The following is a 21,900-nucleotide window of genomic DNA, read 5'->3' as shown; positions in this document are numbered from 1 at the left end:
GAAGAGCGGCATATCCCAATGGTCAAGTCCAAGACCTACCCAGATGAAGAGGAGGATGAAGAAAGCCTGGAAAAAATCATGTTTCAAAGTAACCAAGCATTTTAATGTTGGGGTACCTGTTCTCTGTAAGCAAAAGTGGGAAGGCTGTTCAGTGCCTTTCACCTTTCTCCATAAAATGCATCTTTCTAGCACTATTATATATTAATTCTACAATATCAATATGCCATCATTTATTTGGTCATTTCCCTTACTGTTGCATATTCAGCTAGTTTCCAATATTATTTTTCAGGAAAAGAGATTCCCCAAAGTGGGATGAAGAGTCAAAGAGTATCTGTATTTTCAATTGTAGTAGCTATGGACAGATTATTAGCCAAAACGGGCACTTTCATACACTTCAGGGGGAGTGAGGCAACATCTGCAGCAGATTGTGTTTGTTATTTTAAAATAGGATGTTTACTAAGAAAAAGTCGTCCCCACTTCCTTCAGAACCCAGTTGAGTTCTGGGTGTGTCCGCGTGTATGTGCATGCACACACGCACACATGTATATTTAATTTGCAGCTGACAAGATTCAGAGCATTGACAACCACTTTCCAGAGGAGGTTGGGGAAGTAGAGAACAACCCAGTGAGCAAGGCCATTGCTCGCCACCTGGGCATTGACATTTCTGCAGAAGGCCGCATGGCCAAGAGCCGGAAAGGCATCGCCATCATCATCCATGGGACGCCCTTGTCAGGTATGCACAGCCCTGAGGGGTTTATGGTGAAGTTTGCACATGTAATTTTTTTTTTTAACCTCTGGGTGATGCCTTTTCTTTTTTTTTTTTAATTAATTAATTTATTTATTTATTTATTTTTGGCTGCATTGGGTCTTCGTTGCTGCATGCAGGCTATCTCTAGTTACGGCTAGTGGGGGCTGCTCTCTGTTGTGGTGCGCGGGCTTCTCATTGCGGTGGCTTCTCTTGTTGCAGAGTGCAGACTCTAGGTGCACGGGCTTCAGTAGTTGTGGCACGTGGGCTCAGTAGTTGTGGCTTGCATGCTCTAGAGCGCAGGCTCAGTAGTTGTGGCGCACGGGCTTAGTTGCTCCGCAGCATGTGGGATCTTCCCAGACCAGGGCTCGAACCCGTGTCCCCTGTACTAGCAGGCGTATTCTTAAGCACTGCACCACCAGGGAAGTCCTGCATGTGTAATTTTTGAGGCAGTAAAAGACTCTTCTGTTTGAAATTTATATACCAAAGGATTATCCCCAAATTGTTAAATTGCCATCTTCAGAGATATGGAGTTAGAGGAAGAGCAGGGACACCTCATTCTTAATTAATACATCTCTGAATTGTTGGAGCTTGCATTCTTTCAATAATTTAATAACATTAAAATATTAAAGAAAAATCCAAGACATTAAGTTATTTAAAAAGAGAAGGGGGGGCTTACCTGGTGGCGCAGTTGTTGAGAATCTGCCTGCCAATGCAGGGGACACGGGTTCGAGCCCTGGTCTGGGAAGATCCCACATGCCGCGGAGCAGCTGGGCCCGTTGAGCCACAATTACTGAGCCTGCGCGTACAATTACTGAGCTTGCCTGTCTGGAGCCTGTGCTCCGCAACAAGAGAGGCCGCAATAGTGAGAGGCCTGCACACTGCGACGAAGAGTGGCCCCCGCTTGCCACAACTAGAGAAAGCCCTGGCACAGAAACGAAGACCCAACACAGCCATAAATAAATAAATTTAAAAATTCATGACATATGTCAATATTTTTTAAAAAAAAGAGAGAGAGAGGGGAAGAATATGTGGAAACTCTTTGGCCTGGCAGTATTACTTCTAAAAATTTATCTTAGGAAAATAATCACGTCGACAAAGATTAACTGCATGAGTGTTCACTGCAGCATTGCTGACCATACTAAAAATCTGGGAGCACTTGAAGCATTCAATATGCGGGACTAGTTAATTAAGCCATAGTACATTCATGCAGTGAATTATATCGCCATTAAAAACAGTGTCTTGTACACCCATTTTCATAGCAGCATTATTCACAATAACGAAAAGGTAGAAACAGCCCAAGTATCCATTGATGGATGAGTGGATAAACTACATGTGGTATAATGGAGTATTTTTCACCCACAAAAGGAAGGAAATCCTCACACATGCTACAACATAGATAAACCTTGAAGACATTATGCTACGTGAAATAAGCAAGACATAAAAGAACAACTACTATATGATTCCATTTATATAAGGTACCTAGAGTAGTCATATTCATAGAGACATGAAGTAGAATGGTGGTTTCCAGGGGTTGAGAAAAGGGAGGAATGAGAGGTTATTGTTTACTGGGTAAAGAGTTTCCACTTGGGAAGATGAAAACGTGCTAGAGATGGATGGTGGTGATGATTGCACAACAATGTGAATATCCTTAGCAGCTGAGCTGTACACTTAAAAACAGTTAAAATGGTAAATTTTGTATGTATACTATCACAATAAAAAAGTACCATAGAAGTGTATTGAATGGATAGAAAAATGCTCATGATATATATCGTTTTAAGTGAGAAAAAAAAATGCCATGCTTACAATTTGTTATCTGTATTAATATCCTATTGCTACTGTAACAAATAACTACAAATTTAGTGACTTTAAAAAATGCAAATTTACTTTCTTAGAATTCTGGAGGTCAGAAATCTAACATGGGTCAACAGGGCTGCATCCTTTCTCAAGGCTATAGAGGAGAATCCATTTCCTTGCCTTTTCTTGCTTCTAGAAACATTATCTGCATTCCCTGGGTCATGGCCCCTTCCTCCATCTTCAAAACCAGCATCATAACATCTTGTAGTCTGTCTGTCTGTCTCATCTCTCTCTCTCTCTCTCTCTCTCTCTCGCTCTCTGTCTCTCTCTTTGCTTTCATCATCGCATCACCTGTTCTTACTCTGAGCATCCTGCTTCTCTTATAAGGACCCTTGTTATTACATTGGGCCCACCTGGATAATCCAGGGCAATCTCCAACATCAAGATTCTTAATCATACCTGCGAAGTCCCTTTAACATATGAGGTAACATATTCACAGGTTCCAGGGATTGGAATGTGGACATCTGAGTGGGGGAGGCATTATTCAACCTACCACATAACCCATTCTTTTTTTATAAGAAATATGAATAAAATAGTTACATATGCATACTTAGCAGCCATATGCTAACTAATCTCTCTGGAAGATCAAATTTCTTTTCTCCCTGCTGTTATTTCTGAATTTTCTGCTTTCTTTTTAATAAGCAGGTATTTTGAATGAGAAAAAAAATCAACACAAGTTATTCTTTAAACCAAAAAAGTCTCTTCCCATTAGAATCAGAGACAGTAAGAGCTACAAAATTTTTAAAGCTCATCTGATAGAACCACTTTTTAAGCCGAGGAGAAAATCCAGAGGGGATGTGGGTTGCCATAGCACAGAGCTCATCAGGGGTAGAATTAGGACCAGAATCCACGGTCCTAACTCCTGGCTCAGGTCTTGCCTCTCTTTTCTGCTGCCACCTCTGGTCACACGAGAGACTTAGAGGCAGAGACCTTGGAGAGATCACTCTCCAGTAGCCTCTGTTATAGAAGCTTCTTCTGTCTAGGGCACTGAGGAAATGAGAGCTGTGAAATTCAACCTCCTGACCTTTTTTAACAGGAAAGTCAGCCACCGCAGTCAGCATAGCCAAGTACTACAGTGCAGCCTGCCTGAACTTCGACTCCATTGTGCTGGAAGCCATCTGCGATGGCAGCAACATCGCGGGGATCCGGGCCCGTGAGCTCTGCATCAGGGCCGCCCTAGAGCAGTCCATGAAGGAAGAGGAGTCTGGTGAGAGCCATTTCCCCTGACTCTTTGTGGCCAAGTGGCCCTTACCCCACTGGTAATGCACCTTCTCAGTTTCCCCCACCGAGCTTTTCTCCACAGCCCCATTGAAGGCTGACTTATAACATGCTGCCAGTTAGCATCCCAGAGAATTCTCTCCACCAGACACCTGTGGCTCTCCTGACTGCCCAATGCACTTGGCACTGCAGGGAGCAGGGCGACAGAAGAGATGTGGCCCACACCTTTGGGAGTGACCCCTGGAGGGGAGCAGACATATGCTCATTCAGGGCAGAGGAAAATAATGTAACAGAGCTACCAGCTTCTGTGAAAGACCAACTTTGGGATAGTTGGGTTCCAACAAGCATGATTTGGGGAAGTTTTCATGGAAGTGGGCTTTGAAGGAGGAGGGGAATGTTGACAGGCAAAGATGAAGATAAGGACATTCCAGGCCAAGAAAGCAGGGAAGCCGACAGTAAATTAAAGGTGGGAAGGCAGGTTAAGGCCAATCATAGTTGAATTTAATGCCAAGATTAGGAATTTCGATTTTATTTTGAAGGAAAAGAGGAGTTGGGCAGTTTTCACCCTATGGGAGAAATGGTCCGAAAGTTGCAGTAGGAAAGGAGCTCTAGTGATGTCTTGTAATGAAAGAGAGGTGAAGCTGAATATGAGTGGGGCTGGGCTGGCTGACCTGATAGCCGCCTGCATGGCAGGGAATTGAAGGAGGGGGAGGCATTCAAGATGTTCACACCAAGATTTCTGGTCACAGAAACCAGGAAGAGAGCAATGTCATTTACCAAGACAGGGAACATGGGAGGAGGAGAAAGTTTACTGGAAAGGAAAATTAATTGAGTTTTTAAACCCCATAGTAGTGAGGCCTTACCTACCAGAGGTTAAGAATCCTGGCTCTCCCGGATCCTCTAAAGACCTACAGGGCAGGAGGGTGGCTGCTCAGTGGGAAAATCTATCAAATATAATGAGAATACCTGCTCAGAGTAGAATCTTTTTTATATAAATACTTAGAACAGCATGCCGTCATTCCTGATAGTGTCCCATGCCTGCTAGATGATAAAACTGGCTGGGGCTTTCAGGGGTGTCCCCTCCCCTTGATACCTCTGCATGGGATGCTTAGAGAAATGGAAGATTCTTTGCTGGGAAGATAAGAGAAACAGCTCTTTAGTGGTCTAGGGGAGAAAGAATAATTTTCTCTCTACTCTTCTGAGTTCTTGGCTGAGCCCCCCTGCAATAAAAGACAGATTAACAAGAGAAAAACAAACAAGTTTATTAACATGTATACTTCATGTACCGTGGGAGATACTCAGGGGAAAATGGATGGCTTTAGGATTCAGAAGTAAATACCACCTTAATAGGGAAAGGGAAGGGGGATGTAGTCCTCTTTGGGGAGGGAAAATGGTTTTTAGGAAAGATGAGGGACCCTTACAAGAATGGATGGGAGGTGTGGCTGCTTGTGATAAAGTCCTTCTGGGTGTGGTATGGACTTGAGTCTCCTCTCCTGTGATAAGAGTCCATCTCCCTAGTTGATGAAACTCTCTGGAAGGGGACTTGTGACAGTGGAGCTTCTTTTGGAGGTTCTGTCTTTGAGCAAATAAGGGGAGGTCAAGGAAAGCCACTCCCTGCATTTAGTGTGTTTCAGGTGCCTACAGCTCAAAATAACCAATATGCCAAAGCAGCATATTTTGAGGTGGCATATCCTGAACTCCTGTAGTCATATTTTGGGGTGGCATATTCTGATACCATTTAGTGGGAACCCCAGGCTGCATCACAATTCCAGTTCTCTTAGATTTTTTGTTTCCTTTTCTGTCAAATAAACTGCATTTCACAGAAGTCTTTGGAGCTGTGTTGACATCTCATGACAAATCATGAATTTGAGCTCCCTGAGAAAGTAATGTCAAGCTAAAGGCTTAATAACTGGGGGAGACTTCCTCAACAAGGTGAGGGGTGCAGCCGCTGGAGTAGAGGAAATCAGCCCAGAAAGTTCCAGAAAGAGAGGAGAGGGATGGATAGGGCAGGATGGGAGCTTGGGGAACACTTCACATTTTAGGAGGAGGTGGGGGCAGGGGGAGAAGCCAGGGGAGGCAGAGAAGGCAGAGTGATGGTCAGAAGGGTGGGCAGTCAGGAGAGCTACAGGCGGGAGGGGGCCAGAAGGACTTTTGCTTCTCTCCGGAGCCCTGGTTGGAGTCTGGGAGACCCTTCCTGCTTTATTCTCCTCATAGCCCTTATCCATAGTTAACAGACTATTTATTTTATTTACTTATTTTATTGTCTGCCTCCTCCACGCCACCCCCGCCCCGGCCAAGAATGTGAGCTTCAGAGGGCAGAGATTTGTGTTAGTTTTTGTCACTAATGTATTCCCGGCATCTAGACTAGTGCTTGGCACATAGTAGACACACGGTAAAGATTTGTAAAAATGGGTTAAATCAGTAAGTGAATATAATCAGAGGTGGCTGAAGGTTCAGATAGAATGAGCCCTGAGAAGAGGGCCGCTGTAGTTCACAGTTCAGAGGTCACTGGCAACTTTGGAGAAAACCCTCTCAGTGATGGGGTTAAACCCACACCTGCATTTGCTGTTTGCTGTGGAGTCAGCAGGCTGTACTGAAGTGGAAGTGACCAGTCTAAACCTGTCTGTCCCACGCAGGACCCACCGGCCCCTTGAAATGTGCCTAATCCAAACTGAGATGTGCTGTCAGTATACAATACATGCTGGGTTTTGAAGATGTAGTAAGAAAAAAGACTGTAAAACAACACAGTAATCATTGTGGTAGGTTTCCAGGGCAGTCAGGCCTGTAGTGTACCAGCAGTTTCAGAGATGATTACCCCTGGGTTGGAAGAGAAAGTGGGGGAGAGTATCGTGGGATCCCCTGGGAAGAGGAGCAGTGAAGAGCCTGGGGCACCAGGCCAGGCTCTGCACACACCCGTCATCATCATCCGTCCTCAGTGGGTGGGGCCTCTTCTCTCAGCCCTGCTAAGCCAGCTGCAGGTGGAGATGGCTTTGTAGTCTTCAGAAGAATCACACTACGTTTCAACTTGCCATCCTCGCTATTATTTCCTTATTATCCTAAGGTGACTTTTAATATAAACGCTCTCTCTCTGTGTAGCCCAGGAGGCTGCTGCTTTGAGCCAAAATGCCGTGGGACAAATACGACTGAGCAGTGAGACCCTGGGGAAGTTAACTTCAGAATCCACTCTGGTAACTCCCGAAATTAAGCCTGCCAAGCCTGTGCGTGGGAGTGTGCTCATCACCAAAGGCAAAGCAGACAGCCACAGCTCTGTGTCTCAGAAGCAGCATCACCAGCCCTCGTCCGAAACACCACAGGTACAAATCAGGGCTCCCGGAAGGAAGGTTGGGATTCTTCTCTTTTTGCTCCTCCTCCTTGGCACCTTGCATCCAGGTTAGCACAACTTCATTCCTACAGGTGCCCTTGCCAGGCAGGCCTGAGTGCTGTCCCTGTACCACTCCTGAACGGATTGTTCATCTAGCAGGTGTGAAACAAGTGCCTTTAACTGTTATAGGCATTGGGTTGGGTGCTGGCAAAGTGAAGATAAATAAAGCAAAATTCTTTCACTCAAGCTGCACTAAGAGTCTGATAAGAGTGATAACCACACATTCAAATATATGCAATAAAAAGAGATTGGTGACAAAAGAGGTGCGTAAAAAGAATTAGGTTGAACCATATGAAACTGCCAATATTCAACCACTCGAGAACTCAACTGCAGCAATTTCATATGGCTCAAACTACTACTAAAGGCATGTGAAGGATGGAACCATGAATATAAGTTGTGAGAGGGCGGCAGGGGAGTCTTGGAAAGTCATAAAGAAGCCAGAGAGTTTGAGTCACATGCCGAGGGACTTCAAAAACAATCTCAGCAGGTGAGATGAATAGCAGGTGCTGAAGTCAGTGACAGTGGGTGGCACAGTGAGAGACAGGTGGGTGATGAGTCGTGAGTGGGAAAGCCAAATCACATGAGTATAGGCTTCTAAGATATTTGAAGAAAAGGGAAAAAAGATCAAGTAGTCATTAGAGGAGCGAACCCAGAGTCAATGAGTTCTTTCTCTGAAAGGAGGTGGAGGCACAGGGAGGTCTATTAAGATAGCTCCTGGAGAAGTATAAGGTAATGATCTACCCAAGAGGGAATGAGATTCCAGGAGGAAACAGGGAGGGCAGGATTAAGCATAGCTGAGGGAGTTGGGAGCCATCTTCCTCTAGAGTCAATAAAGGTGAAAGTAGATACAGCTACTTGTAGGGGTAGCGGGGTGGAAAATGGAGGTTGGAGAAGGTCTTGCTGAATGGCCCTAAGATGTATGCAGGATGCATGGTCTTTGCGGGCAGTGTTGAGGAAGTTGGGTTGCATAGCATGCTTGAGAAGAATGGTAAAGAAAGCACTGATGTGTCCACTGTGAAGACAGAACCAGAAATTGGTGGTGGACAAAAGAAAAGATAGTTGAGAGTGCTGATGGCCCAGGCAACATGTGAAGCCATAACTTCACGGTTGTAAGATTTCCCTAAGCAGCCCCTGGCAACCTTTATTCAGAGACAGAGAGAGAAGTTGTCATCATTGCAGGTGTGGGGGTGTGCTCGGAGCAAGGGTCAAGGGAGTTGAGGGTCACATCAGTATAGGAAATCTGGCCTAGGTAGAGAAGGAACTAAAAGAAGGACAATAGAATGGGAGAAATAGGAAGAGTAAAAGGGTCTGTGGATCTTGCTTCAGTCTGAGAGTGCTGTATAGGGGGAATGGGAGAGGTAGACTTTTCAGAGGAGGTTGCTGAGATGAATGGAGCAGAGGAGAGGAGAATCACACGTGTTGGATGGGGCAGGTGAATGGAGGGTTGGTGGGGCAAGTAGAGCACTGGATGAGGCATGAGGACAGAGTGGAGGTGAAGGTCTTCATGTAAGAGGAGGTCTGCTGGTTGGATGGGGCATCCATGGGGTGGGATTTATGCCAGATGATGTTACATGACCTTCACTTCAGTTGCATGTTCTTCTAGCACCTTGAAAACTGAAACCGTTGACTCAATTTCTTTTGGAGCATCATCCTTTTAATCCTCTTCTCCAAGATCTAATATAATATTCTTTACTTAGATGTTTATGGATGAACTGAACCCATATATTTCTATTAAATAGGGTATCATGGGAAATGATTTTCTTTGGTTTGTTTCTGCCAGTCTGGATAGTAAAGTGAAGCTTTTTAGAACATATCAAAGGCAGCAGAAAATCCCAATTCTGACTCCTATCTAAATAGCAACTTAAAACCTGTTCGATATCACAGTAGAAATCAGAGTTCTAAGACCTTCCCCCACCCGTGCTGCACATGTGTCTGCCAGCATTGCTCCAGTGTTACAGGATCAAGTGGTTTGGACAGCTGTCGCCTTGTCAGAGTGCTTTTCCTAGAGATGGCTGTTTCGTTTTCTTGAAGCTTTCCTAAATGATGAACTCTTCAATGATGGAAATTTTAGTCATGGTGCAAATGGGAAGAAATGTGTACTATGTCACATGATGAAGAAATGACCTGTAATATAAGGTCATTTATTTATAGATCACCTTGTTCCAGGAAAACACCAGTTTGAAATCCTAATCTTTTGAATATTTAATCCAACACCTTGACTCTTCAATTCCACAGCCTCCTCAGCTACTCACTACCGTGGTCATATTCTAGACCTTATTCACTCTGACCTGTAGACTCGTGATCTCTACATCACGCATCCTACTTTTTGACAACCATCTTCTAACTTTCCAGATGACTTATTCTGGTAAATAATGGGTCCCAATGAAACCTCCAATTCACATCTTCACTGCCTACCGACCCCTTCATTTCCTTTCTTACTCAGTTTGGATTCATGGTCCATCACTATAGGTGCTCCCTTTCCCCTTCCCCTTCATTGTACTCTCAATTCTCCACCTCCTCCATGTAGGGCAGTTCAACGTAGCTAGAAAAAACTTCCATCTTTCCTGAACGGTCTTAATTTAAATTTAAGACCACAGGGATTGGAACCAAAATGGTGGAGTAGAAGGACATGCTCTCACTCCCTCTTGCAAAAACACCAGAATCACAACTAGCTGCTGGACAGTCATTGACAGGAAGACACTGGAACTCACCAAAATGATACCCCACATCCAAAGACAAAGGAGAAGCCACAATGAGATGGTAGGAGGGGCAAAATCACAGTAAAATCAAATCACGTAACTGCTTGGTGGGTGACTCACAGACTGGAGAACACTTATACCACAGAAGTCCACCCACTGGAGTGAAGGTTCTGAGCCCCACATCAGGCTTCCCAACCTGGGGGTCCGGCAACGGGAGGAAGAATTCCTAGAGAATCAGAATTTGAAGGCCCCTGGGATTTGATTGCAGGACTTCGACAGGACTGGGGGAAACAGAGACTCCACTCTTGGAGGGCACACACAAAGTAGTGTGCACATCAGGACCCAGGAGAAGGAACAGTGACCCCAGGGGAAACTGAACCAGACCTACCTGCTGGTGTTGGAGGGTCTCCTGCAGAGGTGGGGGCTGGATGTGGCTCACACTGAGGGCAAGGACACTGGCAGCAGAAGTTCTCGGAAGTACTAGTTGGCATGAGCCCTCCCAGAGTCCGCCATTAGCCCCACCAAAGAGCCTGGGTAGGCTCCAGTGTTGGGTCGCCTCAGGCCAAACAACCAACAGGGAGGGAACCCAGCCCCACCCATCAGCAGACAAGTGGATTAAAGTTTTACTGAGCTCCGCCCACCAGAGCAACAGTCAGCTCTACCCACCACCAGTCCCTCCCATCAGGAAATATGCATAAGCCTCTTAGATAGCCTCATCCACCAGAGGGCAGACAGCAGAAGCAACAAGAATTACAATCCTGCAGCCCCGTGGAACAAAAACCACATTCACAAAAAGATAGACAAGATGAAAAGGCAGAGGGCTATGTACCAGATGAAGGAACAAGATAAAACCCCAGAAAAACAACTAAATGAAGTGGAGATAGGCAACCTTCCAGAAAAAGAATTCAGAATAATGTTAGTGAAGGTGATCCAGGACCTCGGATAAAGAATAAGGCAAAGATCAAGAAGACGCAAGAAATGTTTAACAAAGACCTAGAAGAATTAAAGAACAAAAAAAAGAGATGAACAATACAATAACTGAAGTGAAAAATACACTGGAAGGAATCAATAGCAGAATAACTGAGGCAGAAGAACGGATAAGTGACCTGGAAGACAGAATGGTGGAATTCACTGCTGCAGAACAGAATAAAGAAAAAAGAATGAAAAGAAATGAAGACAGCCTAAGAGACCTCTGGGACAACATTAAATGCAGCAACATTCGCATTATAGGGATCCCAGAAGGACAAGAGAGAGAGAAAGGACCAGAGAAAATATGTGAAGAGATTATAGTGGAAAACTTCCCTAACATGGAAAGGAAATAGCCACCAAGTCCAGGAAGCGCAGAGAGTCCCACACAGGATAAACCCAAGAGGAAACACGCTGAGACACATAGTAATCAAACGGGCAAAAATTAAAGACAAAGAGAAATTATTGAAAGCAGCAAGGTTAAAATGAAAAGTAACATACAAGGGAACTCCCATAAGGTTAACAGCTGATTTCTCAGCACAAACTCTACAAGCCGGAAGGGAGGGCATTATATACTTAAAGTGATGAAAGGGAAGAACCTACAACCAAGATTCCTCTACCTGGCAAGGATCTCATTCAGAATCGATGGAGAAATGAAAAGCTTTACAGACAAGCAAAAGCTAAGAGAATTCAGCACCACCACACATTAAGAAAATGGTAATAGGAACGTACATATTGATAATCACCTTAAACGTGAATGGATTAAATGCTCCAGCCGAAAGACACAGGCTTGCTGAATGGACACAAAAACAAGACCCATATATACATGCTGTCTACAAGAGACTCACTTCAGACCTAGAGACGCATACAGACTGAAAGTGAGGGGATGGAAAAAGATATTCCATGCAAATGGAAATCAAAAGAAAGCTGGAGTAGCAATACTCATATCAGATAAAATAGACTTTAAAATAAAGAATGTTACAAGAGACAAGGAAGGACACTACATAATGATCAAGGGATCAATCCAAGAAGAAGATATAACAATTATAAATATGTATGCACCCAACATAGGAGCACCTCAATACATAAGGCAACTGTTAACAGCTCTAAAAGAGGAAGTCGACAGTAACAAAATAATAGTGGGGAACTTTAACGCCTCACATACACCAATGGACAGATCACATACACCAATGGACAGATCATCCAAACAGAAAATTAATAAGGAAATACAAGCTTTAAATGACACAATAGACCAGATAGATTTAATTGATATTTATAGGACATTCCATCCAAAAACAGCAGATTACACTTTCTTCTCAAGTGCGCACGGAACATTCTCCAGGATAGATCACATCTTGGGTCACAAATCAAGCCTCGGTAAATTTAAGAAAATTGAAATCATATCAAGCATCTTTTCTAACCACAACGCTATGAGATTAGAAATGAATTACAAGGGAAAAAACGTAAAAAAAAACCAAACACATGGAGGCTAAACAATACACTCTTAAATAACCAAGAGATCACTGAAGAAATCAAAGAGGGAATCAAAAAATACCTAGAAACAAATGACAATGAAAACATGACCACCCAAAACCTATTGGATGCAGCAAAAGCAGTTCTAAGAGGGAAGTTTATAGCTATACAAGCCTACCTCAAGAAACAAGAAAAATCTCAAATAAACAATCTAACCTTACACCTAAAGGAACTAGAGAAAGAAGAACAAACAAAACCCAAAGTTAGCAGAAGGAAAGAAATCATAAAGATCAGAGCAGAAATAAATGAAATAGAAACAAAGAAAACAATAGCAAAGATCAATAAAACTAAAAGCTGGTTCTTTGAGAAGATAAACAAAATTGATAAACCATTAGCCAGACTCATCAAGAAAAAAAGGGAGAGGACTCAAATCAATAAAATTAGAAATGAAAAAGGAGAAGTTACAACAGACACCGCAGAAATACAAAGCATCCTAAGAGACTACTACAAGCAACTCTATGCCAATAAAATGGACAACCTGGAAGAAATGGACAAATTCTTAGAAAGGTATAACCTTCCAAGACTGAACCAGGAAGAAATAGAAAATATGAACAGACCAATCACAAGTAATGAAATTGAAACTGTGATTAAAAATCTTCCAACAAACAAAAGTCCAGGACCAGATGGCTTCACAGGTGAATTCTATCAAACATTTAGAGAAGAGCTAACACCCATCCTTCTCAAACTCTTCCAAAAAATCGCAGAGGAAGGAACACTCCCAAACTCATTCTATGAGGCCCCCATCACCCTGATACCAAAACCAGACAAAGATACTACAAAAAAAGAAAATTACAGACCAATATCACTGATGAATATAGATGCAAAAATCCTCAACAAAATACTAGCAAACAGAATCCAACAACACAGTAAAAGGATCATACACCATGATCAGGTGGGATTTATCCCAGGGATGCAAGGATTCTTCAATATACGCAAATCAATCAACGTGATACACGATATTAACAAATTGAAGAATAAAAACCATATGATCATCTCAATAGATGCAGAAAAAGCTTTTGACAAAATTCAACACCCATTTATGATAAAAATTCTCCAGAAAGTGGACATAGAGGGAACCTTCCTCAACGTAATAAAGGCGATATCCGACAAACCCACAGCAAACATCATTCTCAAACGTGAAAAACTGAAAGCATTTCCTCTAAGATCAGGAACAAGGCAAGGTTGTCCACTCTCACTACTATTTTTCGACATAGTTTTGGAAGTCCTAGCCATGGCAGTCAGAGGAGAAAGGGAAATAAAAGGAATACAACTTGGAAAAGAAGAAGTAAAACTGTCACTGTCTGCGGATGACATGATACTATACATAGAGAATCCTAAAGATGCTACCAGAAAACTACTAGAGCTAATCAATGAATTTGGTAAAGTTGCAGGATACAAAATTAATGCAGAGAAATCTCTTGCATTCCTATACACTAATGATGAAAACTCTGAAAGAGAAATTAAGGAAACAGTCCCATTTACCATTGCAACAAAAAGAATAAAATACCTAGGAATAAACCTACCTAGGGAGACAAAAGACCTGTATGCAGAAAACTATACGACACTGATGAAAGAAATTAAAGATGATATCAATTGATGGAGAGATATACCATGTTCTTGGATTGGAAGAATCAATATTGTGAAAATGACTATACTACCCAAAGCAATCTACAAATTCAATGCAATCCCTATCAAATTACCAATGGCATTTTTTTTACGGAACTAGAACAAAAAATCTTAAAATGTGTATGGAGACACAAAAGACCCCCAATAGCCAAAGCAGTCTTGAGGGAAAAAAATGGAGCTGGAGGAATCAGACTCCCTGACTTCAGACTATACTATAAAGCTACAGTAATCAAGACAATATGGTACTGGCACAAAAACAGAGACATAGATCAATGGAACAGGATAGAAAGCCCAGAGATAAACCCACGCACCTATGGTCAACTAACCTATGACAAAGTAGGCAAGGATATACAATGGAGAAAAGACAGTCTCTTCAATGGGTGGTGCTGGGAAAACTGGACAGCTACATGTAAAAGAATGAAATTAGAACACTCCCTAACACCATATACAAAAATAAACTCAAAATGGATTAGAGACCTAAATGTAAGACCGGACACTATAAAACTCTTAGAGGAAAACATAGGAAGAACACTCTCTGACATAAATCACAGCAAGATCTTTTTTGATCCACCTCCTAGAGTAATGGAAATGAAAACAAAAATAAACAAATGCGACCTAATGAAACTGCAAAGCTTTTGCACAGCAAAAGCAACCATAAACAAGACGAAAAGACAACCCTCAGAATGGGAGAAAATATTTGGAAACGAATCAACGGACAAAGGATTAACCTCCAAAATATATAAACAGCTCATGCAGCTCAAAATTAAAAAAACAAACAACCCAATCCAAAACTGGGCAGAAGACCTAAATAGACATTTCTCCAAAGAAGACATACAGATGGCCAAGAGGCACATGAAAAGCTGCTCAACATCACTAATTAGGAGAGAAATGCAAATCCAAACTACAATGAGGTCTCACCTCACACCAGTTAGAATGGGCATCACCAGAAAATCTACAAACAACAAATGCTGGAGATGGTGTGGGAAAAAAGGGAACCCTCTTGCCCTGTTGGTTGGAATGTCAGTTGATTCTGCCACTATGGAGAACAGTATGGAGGTTTCTTAAAAAACTGAAACTAGAATTAATATATGATCCAGCAATCCCACTACTGGGCATATACCCAGAGAAAACCATAATTCAAAAAAACACATGCACCCTAGTGTTCATTGCAGCACTATTTACAGTAGCCAGGTCATGGAAGCAACCTGAATGCCCATCGACAGACGAATGGATAAAGAAGATGTGGTACATATATACAATGGAATATTATTCAGCCATGAAAAGGAACGAAATTGGGTCATTTGTTGAGACGTGGATGGATCTAGAGACTGTCATACAGAGTAAAGTAAGTCAGAAAGAGAAAAAATAATATCGTATATTAACACATATATGTGGAACCTAAAAAATGGTACAGATGAACCGGTTTGCAGGGCAGAAATTGAGACACAGATGTAGAGAACAAACATATGAACACCAAGGGTGGAAAGCGGCAGGGGGGGTTGTTGGTGGTGGTGTGATGAATTGGGCGATTGGGATTGACCTGTATACACTGATGTGCGTAAAATTGGTGACTAATAAGAACCTGCTGTGTAAAAAAATAAAATGAAATAATAAATAAATTTAAGACCACAAATCTCAAGTGGACCCTCAGATCTGCCCTAGTACATTTGCCCTCCATCTCTTCGGGACAGCTGTTTTATTGCCATTACCACTCTCCAAACCTCTGAGATACTTTCCTCTTTCTCATTCTCAGCTACTGATCTCTCTTCTGGCTTCATGGAGGGTACAGCAACAACCAGAAAACAACCACCTTATCCTCCCACCACCAAACCTAACAGCCAACCTTCATTCTCACCTGGTGCTATGCCTTCCCTGCCCCTGAGTAACTGCCCCTGCTCTCATCCAAAGCCTGCCCCTGCTCTCATCCAAATCCTACCCCTGCACATGAGTACTGGACTCCACCCCTTCTCTCTCATTCAAGGGCTCAGTCCCTGCAGTTGTGTCCTCTCTCTCATTTGTTTTTTCTCCCCTGTCTGTTGAATCCTTCCTATCATCGTCTATGCATGCTGCATTACCTCCTTTCTTTAAAATACTTTCCCACAGCCCCAGATCCCCCTACAGGTATTACCTCATCTCTCAGCTCCTCTCCATAGCTATTCCTCCAAAGGGTTGCTGGATGATTGCATCCTTGTCCTCACCACCATTCTCTCTTCCACCTATTCCGGTGAGCCTTTGTCCTCACCACTGCACTGGCTACTCTTCTCAAGGTCATTGGCATTCATCTTGTCCAATCCAGTGGCCAGTTTTCTGTCCTCACCTCACGTGACCTCTTTGGCAGCTGATAACGCCCTACTCCTGGAAACGCTCTCTCTACTTGGATTTCAGAACACCAGGCGCTTCTACTTTCCCATCTGCCTCATTAATGACTCCCTCCACTCCTCCAGTTTCTCCAACTCCTCCAGATTCCTAGGTTTTCAGAGTAGGCTAGGACTAAGTTATCTACTCTTTTCTTTATAGATGGTCTCATCCACTTCATTTCTTAAAGATATTTTCAGTATCCTTATGACTCTTAAATTTCTATCTCCAGCCCTAATTTCTCCCCACGCTCAGGTTCATATATCCAAACTCACATTAAATATCTCTACTGAATGGCCTCGAGATGTCTCAAAATTTATATGTCCAAAAATTGACACTTATTTACCCCCAAAAAACAAAACAAGAGAAGGCAAATGTTCTTCCTTCAGTCTTTCCTGTCTTAATAAATAACTTCACCACTTTCCAACTTGCTCAGGTCAAAACTCAAGGAGTCATGCTTGATGCCTCTCTTTCTTTCATATCCCATGCCAAATCCTATTGGCTCTACTTCCAGAATATACCCTGTATCAGCCACTTCCATCATAACTGTCCTTGTCCCTGACGCCATCATCTGCTGCCTTGACCACAGAGATATCTAACTAAGTAATCTTCCTGCTTCACTCTTGTTACCTTGTGTAGGTAGAGTGGTCTTTTAAAAAGCAAAACAGGATCATTTATCTGCCTCAAACTTGCTAACAACTTCCCATAATACCTGGAATAAAATCCAAATTCCTTACCGTCCTATAAGCCCTGCATGTTCTGGCCTGACTGTATTTTCGACTTTAAGCCTGACCATCTTCCCCATTGCTCACTCAGCTGCAGTCGCCCTGGGCTCCTGTGTGCTTCCCCCACACCCACAGCACATTCACGATGAGGGACCTTGCTGTTCCCTTTCAGAAAGACCCGTCTCTCAGTATCTGGTCTCTAAATAGCCATTGTTAAACCCTGTCATGGTTCTTTATTCCCTTAACTGATTGTTTTCTTCCTTGCACTCATCACTATCTGATATTATATCCGTGATTTGTATATTCATGTGCTCCTTTTCTGTCTCCCATCCCCCATTTGAACAGAAGGACCACATGGGAAGCAATACTGCCAGTCTTGTTTGTGGTTGTATCCCTGGTACTAGAGGGATCCCTGGTGCATCAAATGTGTTCAATAAATATTTGCTGAATGCATAAACAAATGTTTGCTGTTCGGTACACATATAAAGCACCTTCCACAGTGTTCCTGCTTGAAGGTTACAGCAGTTCTTTAAGTGAGATAGGAATCTTCCATTTTACAGTGCAATCCCCATTTTACAGATGAGGAAATGAGACCCAGAGAGATGAGATGATTTTCCCGAGGTAACGTGGCTCGTAAGTGTGCGAGTTGTTGGAACACCAAGCTGGGTTCTAACTCCTGATCCTTCTTTCTCTGAACAGATTTCCTCCAGCCCTCTCTTCTCGGGACCCGTGCAGCGCCGGCTCAGCCTCAGCGCCAGTATTGGAGGTGATACCGGGCTTGTGAGCTGCGTGCTCCCTGAGGAGCTCTTCACTCAGATCCTGGCCGAGCGTATTCAGGTACGTCCACACCCACCTGCACAGAGATGCAGGGCTCACACATCGTTCCCATGCTATGAGCTGAGATTCTGAGCCATCACCCACGCACAGCAGCTCAGAACCCAGGGGTCTTGGAGAGGAAAGATGGGTTTCTTCACCCTCTTTTGTCCTTTTGACACAGCCCTTGTCAGTCTCTGACCCTGGCTCAGTCTGCTGCCTGAAGCCACTCACCTTAAAGGACCAGTGGGCAGAAGGTAGCGCCTTCAAAACACACACACACAAAGACAGACTCATGGTACAGCCCTACAGTGGTATGTTAAAAATTATAACATGGAGCCTTGAAAAGTTAGAATTGGGAGCTATGTTAATTGTGGTAAAGGTAAGTTTTCAATATGTTATTAACTGAAAAAAGCAGATTATGAAATAGTATGTAAAGCACAATTATATTTCTCTAAAAATATTTACAAATGTATATCATACACATAATAAAAACACTTAAAGTACATGTTAACTGTGGTTATCTTTGAATAGCAAGATTATAGGTTTATAATCTTCATACATTTCTGAATTATTTTATAATGATATATTGCTGTTAAAATCAGAAACACAGTAACTGTTTCTTTTTGTTTTGATTTTTCATAAGTGGTGTACAGTTAAAAGAAAACTAGATCCTCAGGATTTGGGAGGGTTTGCTGCTTATGGTTTACAGAGAACTAAATTGTTCACCGTGTCCTAGAGTTCTGTGTTTGCTTTGGTTTTCGAAAATGGGCCGCACTATTAATTGCGCATTTAAATATGACAAAATTAGACTTGAGGTTCCCGGAAGAGGAGGAATGTCATCACCAGAAATGATTCGTGTTAAGGTTTGAACTCACTACTGCATTAAAGGTACTGTTGCTCTCAGGTGATTTGAGCTAAGTGGTCTAGTAAGTGTGCAGGTGTTTCCTGCACCCAGATAAAGGCTGAGAATCATTGGTAAAGCCCAAAGTAAGCCAGGAGATCTGTGCTACTCAAAGTACTGGCCTCTGATGAGATGCGGAGTTTGCACTGCTTCCTTTATTGACAAAGTCTTCCTACAGGCAAAAAAAACCCAGCAGCTAAACTAAATACTGTATTTACTGATTGTAGTAGTTGATTTTCTGACACAAGATTCTTGTCTTGTCAAAAACTGGTAGTAATCAGTTCCTAGCCAATGGTGGCTAGTCTGTGGACTACACTTTAAGTAACACTGCAGCACAGCCAAGGCTGTTCTACAATAGTTAATGTTATCAAAACCATTACACTCCAAGGCAGGAATACCACTAAGGAAGATACAAATGGCCCATCTGCTACAGCTGCCCTTGCTGCATGGGGACACCTTTCCTTTGCATCTTCCTTCCCTGTACGTCATGGATCTTCCCAGACCCTCGCTTTAACATTTAGTTTGTTTTCTTTATCTCTATAGAGACAGAATAAATCCTTTACTCTACAAATATGTATGGTAAAGATCTTTCATGACTGCTAAAATATTTTTACTTTTCTCTCTTATTTAATTACAGCCCCTGGAATCTAGCAGGTGGAAGGGCAGTTGAATGGGATTTTCATCCAGACCCAGTAGGTCTGCAGAACCAATTGCAGCACCAGTAAAAGCACCAACAAAAGAACAAGCAACTTTTCTCCTTAGAGAACAGATATCTTGTGGCCACAGTAACTGTCTCTGCTCTCTCGTTTCAGCTGAGTGACTGCTACCGAGGAGTGGTGTTTGACAGCCTGGAGACGCTCTTTGCTCAGAATGCCGCTGCAGCTCTCCTCTGCCTGCTGAAGGCCATTGGCACCCGGGAGCATATCTATGTCATCAACGTGGCCCAAGATTATGCAGCCATGAAGGCACAAGAGAAGGCCAAAAAGGAGCAAGAAGGCGAGCCCATACCCTCCTAGGCTGTCCGTCCCAAACCCTACAGGTCTTTCCTTTAAACAGAGCTCTAGGCTTTTTACAGTCCTTCCATGCCATGGTTTACATGAAACTATTACATTTGCCATCTCATTGGCACCCCACCTCTGCCCTGGAAGGTGGCTGGGAGTTCTTATTTCTACTTTTCATGTGAGCAAACTGAGACACAAGTGACCTTTTGAGAGATTATAGAAGGAAGGATGAACTCAGATCTTCTGACTGCAGGCACCTTCCTCTTTCCCCTGACATCACACTGCATCCCTTCATCTTCTCTGTAATTACAGCCTAGCTGAGGGGACCTGATCACAGGTCCCATCCTGACTCAGTTGACGCATTAGCTTGTCGGTTTTGTTTAAGTCAACTGTGCATTTCCTGTAAGACCAGAGGTGCTGATCACTTTATGAAACAATTTCTACATTTTAGCCTACTGTGCACCAGGCACTGCAGCAGACATGGTGTACACTGTAAATGTCTTTAAATGACACTTTGGGTCATTTAATCCTCACAACAACCCTATGAAGATTGCTGCCCCAATTCTACAGATGAGGAAAATGAGGCTCAGAGGTATCCAAAGTCTTGTGTAAGGTCACATCGCAAATCAGTAAGGTCTGTGTAACTCTGAACCCTTTTCATTTTTGTCATTACATCAGTGGCCTGGAAAAAATTTTCAACGATTGAAAAATACATACACACGCACAAAGAAAGTAATGTTAGCTTAAGTTCCCAGTTGAGTCAGAAGCAGACCCAGCTGGCCGCCTCACTGCCCTCCCTAACTCAGCCTTACTTCTCTCTTCTAGAACAATCTACACCAATCATAATGCTTTTCCATTTAAGGAAACATTTGCAAACACTGAGCTCTCTTAATTCTTAAACAGAACTCAAAGATTGCTTCCTTTTATTCTCATGCAGAGAAAAATTAGAACGACCAGGCATCTCTCAGCAGTATTTCAACATCTAGATTCCTAGTTTTCCAGAAAGCTCATTTCCCCTCAGTGATCAACTTTTGGAAAAAAGTATCTCTTTTCATTTTCTCAATCATCTGTAGATTGAAGTTTTAGTTTTTCACAGTTTCCACATGGGCTTCTATTCCCTGAATCATTTTTAAAAATCCTGAGAGAGCGTACAGTAGCAATATTATTATATTAAAATCTAATTTTTATTGAACATTTATGAATGTGCCAGGCGCTGGGCTAGGTGCCTTACACGATTGCTTATTTGATCTCCGCAACAGCCCTATGAAGGAGGAATTATCATTCTGACTTGTTACTATCCCTCGGTAAGTGTCAGAGGAAGAACTCAGGATGTAGGTCTCCGAGCCCAAAGCTCAACCTTACAGAAATGTCAGGTGAGAATGTGGTGCTGGTGAAGGTGCAGAGGAAGCTGAGTGCCTTCGCGCCGAGTGTGAACCACACTTCAGGACCTGTAGAGTGTGGACGGTGGTTCCCCTTGGTCTGCAAGTGGTTGTTTCGCCCTGAGCACTTTGGTGGCATATGTTAATAATAGGTAAAGTCAGTGGGTGGTATGTTACTTTGCTCCTATAACAAATTACTTCAAACTTGGTGACTTAACACAGATTTATTATCTTACAGTCCTGGAGGTCAGAAGTCCTAAAATTGAGGTGTCAGTAGAGCCGCGTTCCTGTGGAGGCTCTAGGGCAGAATCCTTTCCCTTGCCTTTTCCAGCTTCTAGAGGCCACCTGTATTTCTTGGCTCGTGGTCCCTGCCTCGCAGCTCTCTGACCGCTGCCTCCATTGTCACATCTACTTCTCTCCCTCTGCTTCTTCGTCACATCTTCTTTGGGCCTGACCCTCCTGCCTCCCTCTAGTGGGCCTCTGTGATTGTATTGGGCTCACTCAGATAATCCAGGATAATCTCCCCAACTCAAGGTCCTTAGTATAATCACATCTGCAGAGTCCATGTAAGCCAGCATATTCACAGGTTCTGGGTATTAGGACGGGGACCTCTTTGGGGCCTCTATTCAGCCTGCCATAGATGGAAACCAATTTGGGAACTGTGTGAATGCAGGAAACCCCACCAGCGATTAGGAAT

The 21,900-nt window shown here is 43.0% G+C and overlaps 1 protein-coding gene across 1 annotated transcript in view; it reads left to right on the top strand.

Moving 5' to 3' along the window:
- Nucleotides 1-21,900, top strand: part of HYDIN (HYDIN axonemal central pair apparatus protein) — a 342,406-nt gene that overhangs the window by 233,141 nt on the left and 87,365 nt on the right. Inside the window, 6 exon segments of the mRNA XM_007462964.1 lie at nt 8-88; nt 560-733; nt 3,639-3,809; nt 6,917-7,134; nt 17,806-17,943; nt 19,636-19,819. Of these exon segments, the coding sequence (XP_007463026.1) occupies nt 8-88; nt 560-733; nt 3,639-3,809; nt 6,917-7,134; nt 17,806-17,943; nt 19,636-19,819 (966 nt within the window).

Source organism: Lipotes vexillifer, unplaced genomic scaffold (assembly GCF_000442215.2).
Source record: "Lipotes vexillifer unplaced genomic scaffold, Lipotes_vexillifer_v1.1 scaffold70, whole genome shotgun sequence".
In the NCBI taxonomy this organism is placed as follows: domain Eukaryota; kingdom Metazoa; phylum Chordata; class Mammalia; order Artiodactyla; family Lipotidae; genus Lipotes; species Lipotes vexillifer.
Note: the sequence above shows the minus strand (reverse complement) of the source record. Positions and strands in the feature narration are given on the sequence as shown.